Source organism: Ahaetulla prasina, chromosome 9 (genome assembly GCF_028640845.1).
Source record: "Ahaetulla prasina isolate Xishuangbanna chromosome 9, ASM2864084v1, whole genome shotgun sequence".
Classification (NCBI taxonomy): Eukaryota; Metazoa; Chordata; class Lepidosauria; order Squamata; family Colubridae; genus Ahaetulla; species Ahaetulla prasina.
The window spans coordinates 22,992,067-23,010,980 of NC_080547.1; the positions used below are offsets into that span (position 1 = coordinate 22,992,067).

The window sequence follows — 18,914 nt, forward strand, 5'->3', positions numbered from 1 at the left end:
TTTTTTTTATTCTAAAGGAATCTGTTTTTGATGGATGCAACAAATTCCTAATCTTAAGGACAGAATGTATTGTTTTGTTTTTTTACTTACATCCTTGGAGCTTTTGAAAAGCACCTTCTGAACATTGAAAGGGAAATTTTGAAAAGCGTACGGGTAAAGTCAGGCACTGAAGCGAAAACTTGTTAATTCTTGTGTCTGGGGTTGTAAGTTTGACAATATACTGTTAAAATCTTGCAAGAAACAATGGTTCTAAGGCAGGGGTCTCCAGCTTTGGTCTCTTTAAGACTTGTGGACTTCAACTCCCAGAGTTCCTCAGCCAGCTCTGCTTTGCTGGCTGAGGGACTCTGGGAGTTGAAGTCCACAAGTCTTAAAGGGACCAAGGTTGGAGACCCCTGTTCTAAGGAACATATTTATGGATTCTGGAGATGGATTATTTGTGCGGGGGTGGGAGAGGACTTGTACACAAGGGAGATTACAAAAGGTATCTATGGAGAAACTGGTGAGGGGGCTGATGGTTTCAACAGGGCTTTTGCACAAGTCTACACAGGGGCCACTGGTGCTAAGCCCAATATGCAGAACAGCGAATTTGCTAATGTCAGTTCCAAAGGCCTCCAATTCAAATACTGATAGGACGCCTGACCTGGAATTATTCTCCCAAATGAGTGAGAACGATGTACACCAAAGTGCTCCTGTGTGATTGTAGCTGCAATTGAAATTAAGGACTCCTCAGCTCAGGATATGTGAACTTCATATGTATTCATCTGTCTGTGTGTGTACATATGTAATTGTGTATGCACAAAGAAGTATAATGTGGTCCTGATCTTAGGCAGTATTCCTTATGCATGTCAGTTTGTGTTTGGCTAAACATTATGAGATTTTTTTAAAAAAGAAAAAGCCCTCTGGTTTTTGTAGAACTGAAGTCAGTCTACAGATAAATGTTTTCTCTTGTATTTTCACACTGAACCATTAAAGGAAAATGGGATATATTTAAAAAAAAAGAGTAATTGTGTGACTGAATCATGAAACTCATTTTGATGGGGATGGGAGAATGGCAGAATAAAAACTTAAAACTTTCTGCAAACTGCTTCAAAGAATTTCTGTTCCCGATTCAAACTTTACTGCTTGGAAAATGACCCAAAATGGCATTTATGGCCAAAAGTGGGTGGACAGGGTGGGTTAAAATTACGTTTTTCAGGGAATGCGGGAGAATTGTATAAATGCTGAAAAACAACTAGGGATGTGTATATAGATTTTTTAAAAAGAATGGCATAGGATTATCTGCTTTGAATGTATTAATTTTTGCCTTTAACTGCAGCTTTTCATGTGCTGCCCAATAGGCATCATGAGAGCAATGCAAGAAGTTTGGTTTCCAAAAAAAAAGAGGGGGGAGGCAGAAACAAATGAAGAAGAGAATCCTGCTGCTGTTGATATAGTGCCTAAAATTATGTTATTATTTATTAGTTGTTTATATCTTGTTTTCAAAAAATGTAACAGCTGTCATTAGGGAAGGACTGAGGTGGAAGGAGCAAGAGAAGGTCAGAATGCTCAGGGTTGATGTAGAGCATTTGGAAATCATGCATATTATACTATAAAGAATATCTTTGAAAGAGATGTCTGAGGCTGCCCTTCAAGCCTGGCAGAACCAGGTTGAGAACTGGATGGGGGAAAGGCCAAGTTTTAATTTTGATAACGTTTGATAACTCTTGGGACTGGATGGTAAATTAAACTTGGGGTAAATACAATTAATGTATTTGCACATAACATTTATTATCCAAACGAATCACTTGCATTGGGGTTCTTATACAGAACTATCAACTTTCCACAGCATATTAGCCTATTAGCTTGCTTAGTGCAAACACAGCTTTCCCTTTGGGACCTTGCTTATTCCCATCTTATCTTAAAGACTTTGATCTTTAAAATGCAGACTCATCACTTGTACCCAATTGCTACTCTGTCTCGTTTTCAAAAGGAAATGGAAAGAAAAAGTCTTTGGACAGAGCTGGTCTTAGCGTTGGGCGTTGAGGAAACGATACCTGAAGCTATCAGCTAGGTATGCTTATTTGGGAATATACCAGTTGAAATCGGTGGCATATTGGATTTCCTCTAATAATAAAATAAGCAGCGGGCGATCAGTCCCCTACAAACCGGCCCTTCAAAAATCTTAAGCTGATGCCTTCCAGAAAGGCTGGCACTGTTGATGACGACAATTCTGTGGATTAGGTTTCTCCACGTCTTCCAATCTTGCACTACCTTTTTGAATTGTTCTATGCTCTGGATCAGGGGTCTCCAACCTTGGCAACTTTTAAGACTTGTGGACTTTAACTCCCAGAGTTCCTCAGCCAGCAAAGCAAAGCTGGCTGAGGAATTCTGGGAGTTGAAGTCCACAAGTCTTAAAAGTTGCCAAGGTTGGAGACCCCCTGCTCTGTATGGTGTCAGCTTTGGTGGTGCTGGCACCTTAGATCTGAATAACAGAATAGGAAGGGATCTCGGAGATCTTCTAGTCCAGCCCCACCCCACCCCCTCAGGCAGGAGACCCCATACCATTTCAGACAGGTGGCTGTCCAATTTCTTCTTAAAAACCTCCAGTGATGAAGCACCACACAACTTTTGAACCTGTTAAGACAGGGGTCTCCAACCTTGGTCCCTTTAAGACGTGTGTGAGGGACTCTGGGAGTTGAATTCCACAAGTCTTAAAGGGACCAAGGTTGGAGACCCCTGTGTTAAAGAGATTTCTCCTTCATTCCAGGTTGGTGCTGTCCTTGGTTTAGTTTCCATATTTTGTTCCTTGTCCTGCCTTCTGGTGCTTTAGAGAATAGCTTGACTCCCTCTTCTTGGTGGCAGCCCCTGAGATACTTGAAGACTGCTATTATGTCATCCCTAGTCCTTCTTTTCATTAAATTAGGCAGACCCATGCCCTAACTTCAGCAGGTGAGGTCATCCTGACGGGATTCCGGCAGCCGCACGCGTTCCAGCTGAAGGGCGTCAGACTGGGAAAAGCTTGCAAGACCTCCAGCCACGTCCTTCAATCTTGTCGGTTCAAGATGCGCTCGGGGGCCCCCGGGCGCGAACTCGCCCTGCCTTTGCCTGCCACGTGAAAGCCTCTGGCCACGCCCCCACCCAGCTCCGTCTCGCTCGTCCCCGTTACCCAGAGCGACACGTCACTACTCGCGCCTCAACCAAGCTTCCCTCCTCCTCCAAGACAGCCAACCCGGTCGGGCACGCCTTCCCTTCTAAATCGGGGGCGGAAGCTCGCGGCGCTCGTCCCTCGAACTTCCGCTTGCTTGACGGACGTGGCCTCGGTCCGGTTATCTTTGCCGTGGGGCGGGCCCCTCATCGTGATCGACGCGCCCCTCGGCCTGTCGTCGTCCACCGTCGGTGCTCGGGGCGGGATGGAGGGCTGGGGGAAGGGCGGGCGGGCTGCGGAGCTGGGAGTGGGCTCGCGTGGAGCGGATGGCTGAGGGAGCCGGGCGGAGAGCGAAGTCTGAATCCCCGGTGAGGAATCGGCGCCTCATCAGGCCGGGAAGGCGGCGTGGCTGCTGCAGCCTGAGGGAACTGAGGAGGGCGGCGGCGGCGGCGGCGGCTGGGCGGTGGGATCGCCTCTGAGGGGCGTGGGGGGGGGGGAGCCGTGGACGCTCCCCCGACCGCCTCACGCGCGATCGGCCCAAGGCGGCCTCTGGAAAGAATCGGGTGGCTGGTTCCTCCTTCGGGCCGCCGATCGTGCTTAACGCGGCTTCATTCTGCATCGCCCCCAACCACGCCACAAAAAAGCCTTGCAGCTAGAAAAGTAGCTCCTCGGGGAATCGGTGCCCATCCTTCCCAGGCAACGGGGAGGGTTGAGACGGGCTTGGCCCGAAAGCTCTCCTTCTCCCCCCGCCCGCCCGCCCGCCAAGAGAATGAATGAATGAATGAAATCAGGACACGCAGGCAGGGTGACTTCACACGTTAGCATTGACCCTGGTTTACTAACACCCCCACACACCCCCTCGACCCTTTAAGCCTTTAAGGGTGGTCTTGTGCAGCGTCCCCTCTGGGAGGTAGAAGGGCGCAGCCTCATTGATCTTGTGGAGCTTTTAAGGTGTGATTTCTCCGCCCATGGAAACCCTGGACTGGGGGCCTTTTGATTCTGTCAGTCCGGTTTCCTCCCCTAGGAACATTTTTTTTCACTTGAATCCTTGATATTTCTGCCTGTGAGGGAGATCTCATCATCCTCAGCAGGGGTCTCCAAACCTTGGCCACTTTAAGACTTGTGGACTTCAACTCCCAGAATCCCTCAGCCAGCAAAGCTGGCTGAGGGATTCTGGGAGTTGAAGTCCACAAGTCTTAAAGTGGCCAAGGTTTGGAGACCCCTGATCCTCAGTGTTTAACAGCCTTTTTTTGTTGTTGTTTTCGGGGATCACAGTTGTGTATGGTTGGCATCCAGAAGGGCCCAGGACGATGGATTTTTATTCGAAAAGTTACCGTTAGCAGTGCTTAAAAAAATCTCTGTCTAGATGCTAAGAATAGTCAGACTGGCTGTTTCCGGATATTGCACATAACTGATCTTACTGTAAAAGCAAGTTTGATTTTGTTTTTTTGTTTTTTGGCTTTGATTCTATTCAGTAGTTCTTTATGCATCTTATCGGTACAGTTCCCACTTTTCAAGACAGCTGAACGTGCATCCAGGTCCTTGCTTCATGCAGCATTTGCATGCACAAAGATCCTTTAAATCCATGGAATCACATCCTGAGATCTAGAATTGTTAAAAATTAAAATGTGGAAGGAATCTGGGAGGTTATGTAACCCTGAAGCATTTTGGCAGAAGCTGATCAAACCTTTGTTTCACTGCATTCTTAATATTTAGTGCAAATCTGTATTTCTGTAAGTCTGAGGTTTGTCAAGCTAATAGGAGCCAACTTACCCAACTCTCCAGCACTGACTTAGAGACTTGGAAAGGAAACCTGTTCAAGTCAGTGGTTAACAGTTGCTTAAGTTGGCTCGTATCAGTTTGATAACTTTCCACTGATTTTAAATCTCAGAGTTCTGTACTATACAGAAGTGATTCTATATAGACCATGGTTGAGTTTTAAAATGCACAGTGGAGTATATATTTAGAACAACTTTGCTGTGAATCTTTGTGGTCTTGAATGCTGCTGTATTCTAATCTCAAAATTAAATTGTGTGCTTAATAATAGGACAGCTGCTTGAAAAGTACCTCCTATGCCTGATGGACTTGACCTGGGATATTAATAATGTTTTACTCCTATTTGTTCGTAACTGATCATTCCTAGCCTTGATTCTGATTTTTATTGGATGTAATTTTTATTGGGTAATTGCAGCACTTGAATAGTAGCCCTTATAATTCTAGTTTTATTGGATTTTTTTTAATTGGAAACCTTATTCTCATTCATTGCTAAGTAGTTTAAGGTAAAAGGAAATCTGTGATTGTTATTGAATCCCAAATGAAACTTGATTTGAAAAAAATGCCCATCCTTTTCAAATAGGAAATTGAAGCAGAAATTATCTTTTTTTTCTGGAGCAGCTATGAAATTGGCTTTTAAGCAATTAACTTTCATCTTGATTTTGTTTTCACGAAGTACATGTTCCTGTAAATCCACCACTTGGCCCGCCAAACAAATATTTATTTTAAGCAGTGTTTAAAGGTTGCATAAGATAAACACATGTCAGCGTAACCTTTTCAAACTTCTGTAAACCTGAACTTTTGTGTGAAACCCATATCCAGAAGATAACGTTTTTGCTAATTGGGCTCCCTCAGAGGCTACTGGATGGAAAAAAGATAATTTAAGTAATGCTGAAATGTTTGCTTTGAAAGTTTTTGGCAATTGATGGGTAGTGTTTCATAACTTGCTTTTTGAAGTTTTAAAATTAAACAGTGGAATTTATTGTGAACACATGAAAATGTAAAAAGAAAGATAGCTGTTCTTTGTTTTAGTTGGCATTGATTGTTTAGGTCCTTAAGCCACCACCCTGGTTGTGATTAAACAAAGCAGTGAACATTTCTTGTGTGTTTCCTGTTGAACTCTGGAGAAGTATACTTAGAATTGCACTCATTTAGGTGAATGGATGGGTGGATGGTACATTGTTTTGAGGAAAATTTTTTGACCCTGATAAAATGAAATCTGTGCCAGTGTCTTACCCAATGCAGTGTGTTTGCTTATTATGGTGTGTTAATAAGGCTGACTTGAAGAATGTATTTATGCTTTATTTTTTTATTTTTTTCCCTTTCAGGTGTTTAAGTGTTGCCTTTGGTTACCTTTGCCAGAATGACCAAGTTAGGCTTCCTCCGCTTGTCATATGAAAAACAGGACACCCTCCTCAAGCTCCTGATTTTGTCAATGGCAGCTATTCTTTGTAAGTTTGAGCTTTAAAAATTCTAGCTGGCAAGAATATGGTGTTACCTGTTGTTGTTTTTTAGTGTGAATTCCATTTTGAATGGAATGTTGTTCTCCTAGTCATATAATCAACTTTGACTTGGTATATTTCAGGATTTCTAGCCTCTATGTTTCCAATTGGCAAATAACTAATAACTTGAAACATCATGATAACTAACCGTGATGCTAAATAAATAAATAAATAATCGCCTCTACATATTTCTTTGTATTGCAGCTTTTTCTACTAGACTTTTCTCTGTGTTACGATTTGAGAGTGTCATTCATGAATTTGATCCGTAAGTATCCCTCTTGATTCTGATTTGATTGGAGACATCATTTGCCTCAATGAGTTCAGGTGCAGGTTTTGTTGCTATAGATTAGAATATTAGGCTTCCAAATAATAATACAGATTGTTCTGCTTCAGAATAGGGCTTCAAAATATATCTGGAAGACAAAGAACTAGGATTAGATTCAGATAATTTTGCAATAAAATTAGTATTAGCCAGTTCTGCCTGATTTTGAGTATGAAATATAATAGAATTGTTTCTTCTAAAACTGTTTCTCAGCCTTAGCAACTTTAAGATATTCAATCCCAGAATTACTCAGCTAGCCCTGGGAATTGAAGTTCACAAATCTTGCCATGTTGCCAAGGTTTAGAAACACTGTTCTAAAGGCATGTTTACAACTGTGAGATTGATTCAGAATAATGGACTACAGTTGAATGGTTATGAGTTGTATTAGATGCTTACTGTCTAGTACAGAGGTTTTCAAACTTGGCAGCTTTAAGACTTGTGGATTTCAACTCCCAGAATAGGCTGGCTGGAGAATTCTGGGAGTTGAAGTCCACAAGTCTTAGACCTGCCAAGTTTGAAGACCTCTGGTCTAGTATGATGAAGAGCAATTTGTATAAGGGGAACATTTGTGTTTTTACAGTAAGGTAAAGAGCACATAACAATGTCTGGAAATGTAATGCAAGGCTACATTTTCTTGGTTGACTGCAAGGAAGATTAATCCTTTATCCATTCGTGATATTTCTGTTCAGATTCTATACGAATCTTGATTCCAAGTGAAAACCTGCTTTGGTCAAGTTGGTCAAGTTGGTGGTAGAATGGGGAGCTTTTCTACATAAGAACTGTAACAGAAGGCCAAGCCTGCAATATGAGGAACAGCAAACAATAAAATCTTACTAGCAAAGGACTGAGATTTCTGTTACTCCCACAGATATTTTAACTACCGCACCACTCGCTTCTTGGCAGAAGAGGGTTTTTATAAATTTCACAACTGGTTTGATGATAGAGCATGGTATCCTCTGGGAAGGATCATAGGTGGAACCATCTATCCAGGTAAGAGCCAGGCATTTCTCTAAGACCAGCGCACAACGTATTGTAATGGCATCACATTTTACAATAGTCCTTTTCTGATGTTCTGTGCTTCCCCCGAAATGGGTAAGCAAGTGTCATTCATCTTTCAGGTAATGCAGCCAAACATAACTAATCCAGTGTGGTATTGGCTTCATTTGATAGGGAAAAGCATGCTTACTGATCTGTAAGAGAGCCTATAGTCAGCCGGTGATTTTTGAGAGCTACCGTAGTTCTCTCTGCAGTCCAAATTTTGCTTAAGACTATCGAAACATAGCCATCTAGCAGGCCAGTAATTCTTTGCAAATAATATTCCTTCTTCACTTTATTTCAGGTTTAATGATCACATCGGCTGCCATCTACCACGTTCTGCACTTCTTCCACATCACAATCGACATCCGAAATGTGTGCGTGTTTCTGGCTCCCCTCTTTTCTTCCTTCACCACCATAGTAACATACCACCTCACCAAAGAACTTAAGGTAATCACAAAAATAGAGCCGGTTTCTGGGAATGGTAGTTGTACTTTCTGTGCATTGCAGTAGAAACGTTGAGACTGCCGAGTTTATTTCTAAAGTTTCTCCTCATTTCAACTATTGATTGGCCAATATAAGCAAGAATTGTAGGCTGTTCCAAACTTAATATAATCATTATATTTGGGGAAACAGGAGCTAGTGGAAATCTGTGTTGGTGTAATGTTAGCATATTGGGAAGCAGTAAAGAAAAGTGTAATACTATTGTATAGTGGTTAAGGCGCTGGCTAGAAATCAGGACACGGTGAGTTCTAATCCCATCTTAGGCACGAAAGCCAGCTGCGTGACTTTGTGCCAGACATCTCAGCCCATCACACCTCACAGGGTGGTTGTGCAAAAATGGGGGGGGGTATTTATGTTCTCTGCATTGAAAAGTGGGATAAAAATGTAATAAGCACAATGTTCTTAGCTATGTTGAAGTAAAAGACTGTCTAAGCTTTTAGATGCATTCATTTGTGTTGTTTTAATGTTTTAATGGACGAAATTTTTTTAGCATATGTTTCTTTTATTTTTAACTATACCTTGTGCTAGTTCCGGGAAGTCGGGGGGGGGGGTTATGAAAGGAGGGGGGAGGGGAGGTGGGGGAAAAGGGGGGGAAATTTTTGTAAAACTTTTTGAATAAAAAAAAAAGATGGAAGGTCACATGTTGAATACTGAAATAAAATATATTTGAGATACTTAAATGGGAAGGTTTTTGCTGGTTACAAATTAGAAATTTACTTAGACTTCGGTTAACAGAAAAGATTAAATCTCTGTAGCAGCCTTTATTCATCACTTCTTTATTTGTACCCTTTTGACAAAATAATAATAAATGCAAGAAAAGTGATCATGTCTATGAAATACATGGAGCCTCCCTCCCTATACTTTTTAAACATCTTAGAAAAAATGTCAGGATTAGTGACTTTCTTTTTCCCCCTTTTTTTTCTGCCTAGGATGCTGGAGCTGGTCTTTTGGCAGCTGCAATGATTGCTGTGGTGCCTGGTTACATCTCCCGTTCTGTTGCAGGCTCTTATGATAATGAAGGTGAGGTCAGTTTTTTAAAATGTCTTTAATAATTTCAACCTGGAATAAATTGAGGGAGGAAGGAAAGGAAGGAAGAAAGGATCGGTCTCTCTTCAGTCACACAAGCAATATATAAGTAACTAAATGTACTTTACATACAGAAACATAGAATACTCTGTTGTATGGCACTATAGGAAAAAATGCCAATATCTCTGACAAGGATTGAAGAAACAGGTTAGTTCAGTCTTGATCTCTTTGTTGATAATCATCTCCAAGCTAATGTGTATTGATTTAACAATCCTCATTCATCTCTCAAATCAGATTAATAAAATTAAAATTGGAACCATCTGTTGCTCAGTCAGATATAAAACATTTGTTCCTGGTATGAAATAAGGAAGCTTTGGATTTAATAATTTTATTGGCAGTAAAATGACTTTTTAGTTCAAGTCCTATTTCTGGTTTCACTGCTAAGTATTTTTCACATGAAAGCTGCTTCTTGGAGCTTTATTAAAAATTATTATAAAGAAATAGTGCAAAAGTGTAAAAATCCTTAAAATGCATTATAAGATTAGCTCTCTGTTGATACCAATTGTGGCCTTCATAATATTTCATGATGTTTTTAAAATGATAGAATTAATGTTAATGAATATATTGCATGCCCTTTGGAAACATGAATAAGTGAATTGTGTGAAGAAAAATTAGAATAAAATCTATGACAAATAGTCCTCTTTTTGACAACTCAACAGTTTATACAACAGTGTTTACCAACTCTGGCAACTGGTAACTTTAAATTGTGCGTTTAAATATGCTAGCGGGAGAATTCTAGGCGTTCACACATCTTAAATTTGCCAAAATTGGAAAACACCGTTTTATAGTACCTTTTACTCTACGATGTGGTAATGCAGGCTTATCCTTCTCTACCTTTGGATGCAAAGCCTGAAGTTTGACTTAGATCTGGTTTATTTCCAGGTATTGCTATATTCTGTATGCTTCTGACTTACTATATGTGGATCAAAGCTGTGAAGACAGGTTCAATCTACTGGGCGGCCATTTGCGCACTTGCCTATTTCTACATGGTGAGTGATAATTTCTCACTAGATACCTTGAATCATCGCATCAAAACAGACAAAATTCTGGCTGGAATCATTTCCCAACTTCTTTATATTTTGTACATTTGTAAACATTGCTGTAGCGTCGTAAATTTCTGTAGTCACCGGCTTTTGTATTTAGGACCACCTAGCATCATTCTTGAAGGATGTGCCCCTCTCCTTGGAGAAGGAAAGGGGAAATTAGTACCACAGTTCCCTTACTTCAGACAGCAGCATGTGCCTCTTAGCCTCCATCTGTGATACTTGTCAAAGCCAAGCTATTTTTATATTCATATAAATTGCTAAATAAAGACCAGATTGTTCCCTTTCTTTTGCAGCTTAGTTATTTGTTAAATTTAAATCACACCTTATCTCTTGGGGCCCAAGGGAGAGAATGTGTCTCTTTCTTTCCCCAATGCTTATTTTCACAGAAATCATGTTAGATAGTTAAGCCGAGAATTTGTCTCTGGTCTGGAGTCAGTCACTGACCCTCAAGAATGAAGGCAAAAAGCAGACAATGCCTTCCTATTCCTAGCATGACTTAAACCATTATATTAGCCCCCATGGACCAACAGCTGCTTTTGCTTGTGTTACAAAGATGAGCATGCTAAGCAACTCTAAAACTTATTTGTTAAGAACTGTAAAAAATTTTGAGGGAAGAGAAGCTTTTGTGTCACACATACTGTAGACAGCATCCTAAGCCATCGTGCACTTGCGACATTTAGAAATGTATCATTTCTGTGTTCCATTTGCTTTCACCCCCCCCACCCCATTCAGGTTTCTTCTTGGGGTGGCTACGTGTTTTTGATCAACCTAATTCCGCTTCACGTCCTGGTGCTGATGTTGACTGGACGGTTCTCCCACCGGATCTATGTGGCTTATTGTACAGTATACTGCTTAGGAACTATCCTCTCAATGCAGATCTCTTTTGTCGGTTTCCAGGTAAGAAATCTAAAAGATTGAGGAAAGGGGATGGTGTAAAGCTTTTTCTGCTCTTGAACTAATTTTCTATTGATTTGGCCATCTGACAGCGACAGTAGTTGAGCCAAATAGCTAATTCGGGTAGCCTGCTGGCTGAAAAAAAGCATTCAGTTGTCATAAAAAGTAAGCTTAATCAAGCTTATTCTTTCCTTCCTGTAGCCTGTTCTTTCATCTGAACACATGGCTGCCCTGGGGGTATTTGGTCTCTGCCAGATTCATGCCTTCGTGGATTACCTGCGCAGCAAACTGAATCCTCAGCAATTTGAGATCCTCTTCAGAAGCGTCATCTCCTTGGTTGGGTTTGTCCTTCTGTCCATAGGAGCTGTTTTGATGTTAACAGGTAAGGAGAAGCTGCGGGTCTTAACAATTCATACTGATGTCTTTCTGTACAGTTTCTTTGGAACATTAATTCAATAGATCCCGAAAAATACTATTTTACTGGAGAGTTTCTCTGGTTTTGATTGGATGTTCTCTTTTTTTCTTTTCTCTTGAGGCTCAATAATCTTTCAACACATGAGATAATTTCACTGTGTCAGCATGCTTCTTGGGCCATTGCAACTTCCTGAGAAGAATGTTTATGCTTACTTATTTGAAAGCAATTTATGTTGTGGAAATAGATTAAAAGTCTACAGCTTTTGGATGCTGTTTAAAATCAAATGAATAATTGGACTTAGTCATGCGATTGAAGCTTTGAAGAGTTCTGGATAAATAAGTACAATCTGGTTTGCAGGAGCAGAGTTTTTTATTTAGTCAAAATGGTTCATAAGTCTGAGGAAGAAGCAGCAATAATCCTGATTAAATTTTCTGGGCATGATTGAGAAAAATATTTTGATTCTAACTTAACAAAACCAAATTTCTACATTTGTTATAGAAGGTGTGTGTGTGTGTGTGTCCCCGTGTGTGTAATTCAGGCATTATGCAGGCATATTAAGATATTATTGCTTGAAGTTACTATAACACTACTGCATAACTATTTTTATTGAGCCTGGTTATTTCTCAATTTTTTCAGGAAAAATTTCTCCATGGACTGGACGTTTCTATTCTTTGCTTGATCCTTCTTATGCAAAGAATAATATTCCAATCATTGCTTCAGTTTCTGAGCACCAGCCCACCACATGGTCATCCTACTATTTTGATCTTCAGCTTCTCGTTTTCATGTTTCCAGGTTTGTATAGTGTAGAAATGTGTGACAATAATATTATGTATTTTCTTTTAGCTTGTGTCATATGTTTGGTCCTGGTTAATTGCTTCATTCTATACTGATCTTTGACCTTAATAAAGCTTGACTTGACTGACTAGTAAAATGTTAAATGCTTTCATGCAAACAATGTTCCCCTGAAATTTGGCTTTTTTTTTTTAAAAAAAGGACCAGATTCTTACTTGGAAAAATAGAGAATTAAAGGAAAATCTTGGGGAAGTGTCTCACAGAAATATTGGGGGAAACGTTGATCAGAATATCTTATTTGGTGCCTTCAAAGTTTCTATTCAAACTTCTAATTTATTAGTAAAATTTGAATAAATTAGACCTTTATTCACATGTCTAATTCAGTCTTAAGCTTTGTTTGATAATTTTTTTCTATATCATATTCTGTGTTTCCTTGACAGTTGATCTGTTTTCTTTCTACCTTACAGTTGGCCTGTATTACTGTTTCAGCCATCTGTCTGACGCCCGAATTTTCATTATCATGTATGGTGTCACAAGCATGTATTTCTCTGCTGTGATGGTGAGTCCCGAATGTTGGCTTACCATTGGATTTGTGTTTTGGGGAGAATGTATTAGTATGAATAAAAGAGATTGTCTTATTTTACTCTTAATAGGTACATTAGATATTTCTATTCTTTGCTTAGAAAAGACGCACTGGGCAAGTTAGAGAGTTTGGTGGGGGGGTTGGTGGGGGGGGGGAGATTTGTCCAGAGGGGAATAAATAGAGACAACAGGCATCATATCTGATCCCCTTTGCAATTTCACCTCCCAGAAAGTTACGTCTATACATATGGCTGAATGTGCTTAGTATTTTGGTGTTTTAATAGGTTCGTCTCATGCTGGTACTGGCCCCAGTTATGTGTATTCTGTCTGGCATTGGAGTTTCTCAAGTATTGTCGACCTACATGAAAAATCTAGACATCAGCCGACCCGATAAGAAAACTAAAAAGCAACAGGATTCTACTTACCCCATCAAAAATGAAGTGAGTGGTGGTATAAGCAAGCATAACTCTTTAATGGGTCAAGGTTTTCCGCCACGTATTAAAAATGCAACTTACAACATTGGGTGAGGAATGTTTTACTTTACTAGTGGTGGGAAGAGATATCATTGGAACTGTCTCTAGATGATTTGCCAGAGAAGAGATGCTTCTGAATGTCTGTTAAAAGGTTCCTTTAATAAAACGGTGTTTTGTTTCCCCCCCCCCCAAAAAAAAATAGCTTAGGCATGTTTTAATGATTCCGGTTGCTTCTTAGGTTGCCAGTGGAATGATCCTTGTCATGGCTTTCTTCTTGATCACTTACACCTTTCATTCGACTTGGGTAACCAGTGAAGCCTACTCTTCTCCCTCAATAGTTCTGTCTGCTCGTGGTGGTGACGGGAGCAGGATTATTTTCGATGACTTCAGAGAAGCGTATTATTGGCTTCGTCACAATACACCAGAGGTAATAATACCTGCACAATTGGTCTCTGTGCAAGCACATTGATAAGAAAACTAGAACAGGCTTTAGATTCTCTTATTGCTTAAAAAAAAAAGGTCTCTGTTTCTTAGCCACCAAAATTTTGTCTAAAGTCTGAATGTCAGCTAATATTTAAAGCTTTTAGGTATCACAAAGATTTCTGAGACAGCTACAGGACAAATACATTCTCGGCAAGTGTAATACGCTCATTGTTTTGCTTTTATCTTTTCACTGCCTGTGGACAAAACTTTAATTGTCCTAATTTTTTATTTATTTATTTACATTTATATCCCGCCCTTCTCCGAAGACTCAGGGCGGCTTACACTATGTTAGCAATAGTCTTCATTCTGTTTGTATATTTATATAATTATATAATTAACAACTAGAGAGCTAGCATTCTCATCCAATTGGAAAACTTGAGATGTAAATCAGGTTACAAAATACTTGTTTTGTAACCAGACTTTTTTTCGCTATTATAGCTCATAAACATTTATTCTGTTATTTGCATGTTCAATGAAATGTTATGGATTGTCTTTTTCTTTGAGCTCAGGATGCAAAAGTTATGTCGTGGTGGGATTATGGTTATCAGATAACAGCTATGGCAAATCGAACCATCCTCGTGGATAATAATACTTGGAATAATACACATATTTCCCGAGTTGGACAGGTAGGTGCTGAATCCTTATGAATTATTTCCATAAATTTCATTGTATTCTGAATATTGAAGGCAATATTTTTTTTAAAAAAAAAATCATGATTACCTTTATACCTTCAAGGAATTCTGAATACAGGTGTTAGATCCTTATTCTTTCCTATTTTACCTGTGAATCACTAGCACACATTATGATTGCGGTGGTGGTGGATCGATTGCATGAAAATAATAATAGCATATTTTTATACCTCAGCAAACTGATGAAAGTTGAATTAATGAGCTGATATGTGTTTCCAGGCCATGGCATCCACTGAAGAGCGGGCTTATGAGATCATGAGGGAACTGGATGTCAGTTACGTGCTAGTGATATTTGGAGGCCTCACTGGATATTCCTCAGATGGTAATGCTATGTTTTTATTATTTCCCTTGAAAGGACTTTTCAGGGTTCCTGAGGCATTGGATTTTGCACAACCCTACATAAATCCACCTCACTACAGCTGCTGATAAATTGCTTCTTATATTCTTCATGTTGTCTGTATTTAAAAAATCTAAACCAGATGGCCTTGTTAATCCAGAGCAATATTTTTCAACTTCTCAACTTCTCCCATGGCTGGTTGAGGAATTCTGGGAGTTGAAGTCCAAACATCTTAAACATAAGACTATCGATCCAGAGAGAGATTTTTAAGTAGGAGGATAAAGCCTCCTGCTTCCCTGATGAATTGGAACAGGTTCATCAATTGCGTTACTTTTTGTTCCATAGACATCAACAAATTCTTGTGGATGGTGAGAATTGGAGGGAGCACAGACACCGGCAAGCACATAAAGGAACATGATTACTACACACCCACCGGAGAGTTCCGGGTAGACCGAGAGGGCTCCCCGGTGCTGCTTAACTGCCTCATGTATAAGATGTGCTACTACCGTTTTGGACAGGTGTACACAGAAGCAAGTGAGTGATGTTATCTATATTTTGCAGTATTATTGAGGAGTTAATTTTGGGGACATTCCCTTTTTCTATATGCTATTCTCTGCACTTTCCATGCCTTAGGGGCTTTGTTCTATTTTGTTCTCCAGAAAATTAATTTTCGTTTGTTTTTTTTTATTCTCTAGCATGGGGTAGATAGTAGTAATCTCAGAGCGCATAACATATTTTATCTCATTTTACTGTGACCACTGATGATGATGTTATCCATTCAGTCGAGTCCAATTCTATGAGCCAGGTGTCTCTACATCTTCCGATCCTATGCTACTTCTTTGAGTTGTTCTCTGCTCTGGCTGATGTCTACCTTGATGGTGTCCAGCTATTGTGCTCTTTGGTGGCCTGGTTTCCTTTTACCACTAACTCTTCCAAACATAATTGCTTTATCCTAGTAAATTCCCCTGCATTCCTCTTTTTTTTTTTTTTTTACATTTATATCCCGCCCTTCTCCGAAGACTCAGGGCAGCTTACAGTGTGTAAGGCAAAAGTCTCATTCTATTTGTATATTATATATCTTGAGCACTAAAAGTGCTGTTTTGAGTATATGGGAAGTATTTTGAACTTGGATTTGTATTCCATTTTTACTTTCGCTGCAGCTATGATTTCTGCCAATAGTCTTTCATATTATTTGCTTTATGAGAACTTGGAATTTATATCACGAGTTGACCTGTATTGTGCAATCCTCTGCTCCTGTTCCCTTTTTGAGCTTGACATGGAACAAGACACAGGCATAATTGATTAAATATCACTTTTTAAAAAAAAAGTTACCTAGAGTTTTAAAAGAGCTTAAATGTGTTTTTCTTAAGGTGGGATAACTGGAATTCATAGGTTGAGGAATGGTTGGTCAAACAAGGATGTTTTTTCAGCCATGGTTTGCTTTCCTTTGTGTTTAGAACGCCCACCAGGTTATGACCGAGTGAGAAACGCTGAAATTGGCAACAAAGATTTTGAGCTTGATGTTTTGGAAGAAGCTTACACCACAGAACACTGGCTAGTTCGAATATATAAAGTAAGCTGACCATATGCAATCATATATTTTTTTTTGGGGGGGGGGAATTGTTCATAACTGGGAGTTGATGTGTACAACTTGATGAGTCCTCAACTACTGACCACAATTAAGACCAGGATTTCCACTGCGAAGCAACTCGTCGTTAAATGAGTCGTGCCTGATTCTATAACCTTCTTCTTCTTCTTCTTTTTTCCCCCCTATAGTTGTTAAGCAAATTCGTGCAGTTAAATGAATCGCCATAAAAATAAACCTTCCCCTGTTGACTTTGCCTGTGGAAAGCTGGCAAGGAAGGTTGCAAATAGCTTCTTGTTTTTATTCGGTTTTTATTACCCTTCTACTTATAAAACTGAAACAAACAAACAAACAGAACCCCTAAAAATAAATTTTGTTTTAACAGGTAAAGGACTTGGATAATCGTGGATTGTCAAGAACGTAACCGGCCTTCAGATGTACCATAATAAGCACTGATCGAGCCTTTGTGAAACAGATGGTTTTTATACTCTTTGTCAGCATGGAATTGGGACTTAATTGCCCAAGGATTCCCATCTTCATGTAATGAATCTGTATTATGATTTTTATAAATACAAACCCGCTACCAAATCAGAAGGAGTAGCTTTATGAAAGGATATTAAAAGGGTGTGGAAAATGTGGATTCCTGTTCATTTCTTTCTATCTTGTCTTTTGATAACTCAGTGGTAGTTGAAATCAGTTGTTCTTATTCAATTGTTCTCTAAACTGGAGCTAGAAAGAATTTCTGCTCAATAGATCTAGATCAGCGGCCCCCAACCTTTTGGGTAGCAGGGTCTGGTTCCGTGGGAAAGGTTTTTCTGCAGACCCGAGGGCGTGGTTTTGTGTGCTGCCTGCATCCCGCGGGTGGGACTTCACTTGTTTGCGCGGGCTGGTTTCTGGCATGCTGCAGACCTGTGCTGGTCCAGGGATCCCTGATCTAGGTGGTCCAAATTTGAGAGCTGATTTAAATGAACAAAATTGATAGCTGCCCAAACTGACCTTAAGGTTAAAATGGGCAGCTTATAAATTTTATAAATAATCAAATAAATGAATACAATTTATAACTCAAGAGGGAGACAGCAATTGAATTAGTTCTCCCAACTTGTTCTTTTAACGTATATTTTTTGTCCATACTCCAGTGATATAAATAGACATGTTTGGTCCATAACTGACCATTTGGTTTTGTACAGTGTGATTCAAGATATTCCTGATGAAAAGAAAAAAAAATCTATAGGAGACCTCACTGCTAACACTCTGGGTAAATTATGAAAACTAGTTTTTCAGAAATTTTAGATGTGTTTTAAAGAAGGAGCTATATAATTGAAGGGTGTTCCTGTTTTACTTTTGATTAAAATAAAATTGGGGAAAAATCTGGAAGATTCCTGCTACAGTATATATTGCATTGGATAAATCTTAGAACCTTAAAATGAAATATGGGCTTAGGCTGCAGGAATTAAAATCCCTCGTTGAGATTGCATTTGGTATTGCCCAGGAGGCTACTGCAATTTTTGCAATTTATTTTGCAAATAAATGCAAGTCATTGCATGGAGTGACATTTTGTATTATTTTATGAACTCTGTCACTTTCCCATCCCAGCTGTAGGCTGCCTTTAAACAAACAAATAAATAAATAAATAGAGGTCTGAAGAGTTTATATAAGCCTCCAGAAACGTTTCCTGATAGCTTGTGAAAATAATTTCTTAAGCACTTATACTGACAAGCCCAAGCTACACACACCTTGGTTTTGCACGTAAAATATTCTTTGCAGTTCGGGACAATTTGCACCAGGCCTTTCTATCTTTGGGGCAAGCGAAATACATCTCGGAATGATCACCTCTGCCTTCTTTACCTGCTTTCTTACCTGTCTTGTTCTGGAGTTTCCAATCCAGATAATGGGAAATATGATGAAAGCCTGGGGAAAAAATCCCTCGGCCCCAACTTTTTAAAGAAATTAAACTAGATTCAAAAGCGGAACATTTATTCCAGGTACCTTAAAACCAAACAGGTTGTCCTCAGATACCTGATCTGATGCCTTAAAAGACAAAGGTTCCCCTGGCAGGTATGTGCTAGTCGTTCCCGACTCTAGGGGGCGGTGCTCATCTCCATTTCAAAGCTGAAGAGCCAGCGCTGTCCAAAGACGTCTCTGTGGTCATGTGGCTGGCATGACTCAATGCCAAAGGCACATGGAATGCTGTTACCTTCCCACCAAGGTGGTCCCTATTTTTCTACTTGCATTTTTGTACGTCTTTTTGAACTGCTAGGTTGGCAGAAGCTGG

At 39.8% G+C, this 18,914-nt stretch overlaps 1 protein-coding gene across 1 annotated transcript; it reads left to right on the forward strand.

The window, feature by feature from the left end:
* Positions 1 to 3,392: 3,392 nt before the first annotated feature.
* STT3A (STT3 oligosaccharyltransferase complex catalytic subunit A) lies at positions 3,393 to 17,280 on the forward strand. The gene is made up of 18 exons (XM_058194712.1): positions 3,393 to 3,492; positions 6,226 to 6,348; positions 6,604 to 6,664; positions 7,590 to 7,711; positions 8,061 to 8,206; positions 9,190 to 9,280; positions 10,229 to 10,335; positions 11,125 to 11,289; positions 11,488 to 11,668; positions 12,338 to 12,493; positions 12,961 to 13,052; positions 13,360 to 13,515; positions 13,787 to 13,975; positions 14,541 to 14,657; positions 14,940 to 15,042; positions 15,403 to 15,591; positions 16,515 to 16,630; positions 17,028 to 17,280. The coding sequence occupies exons 2-18, from the start codon at positions 6,261 to 6,263 to the stop codon at positions 17,064 to 17,066; spliced, it is 2,118 nt and encodes a 705-aa protein (XP_058050695.1). The 5' UTR covers positions 3,393 to 3,492; positions 6,226 to 6,260; the 3' UTR covers positions 17,067 to 17,280.
* Positions 17,281 to 18,914: the final 1,634 nt, after the last annotated feature.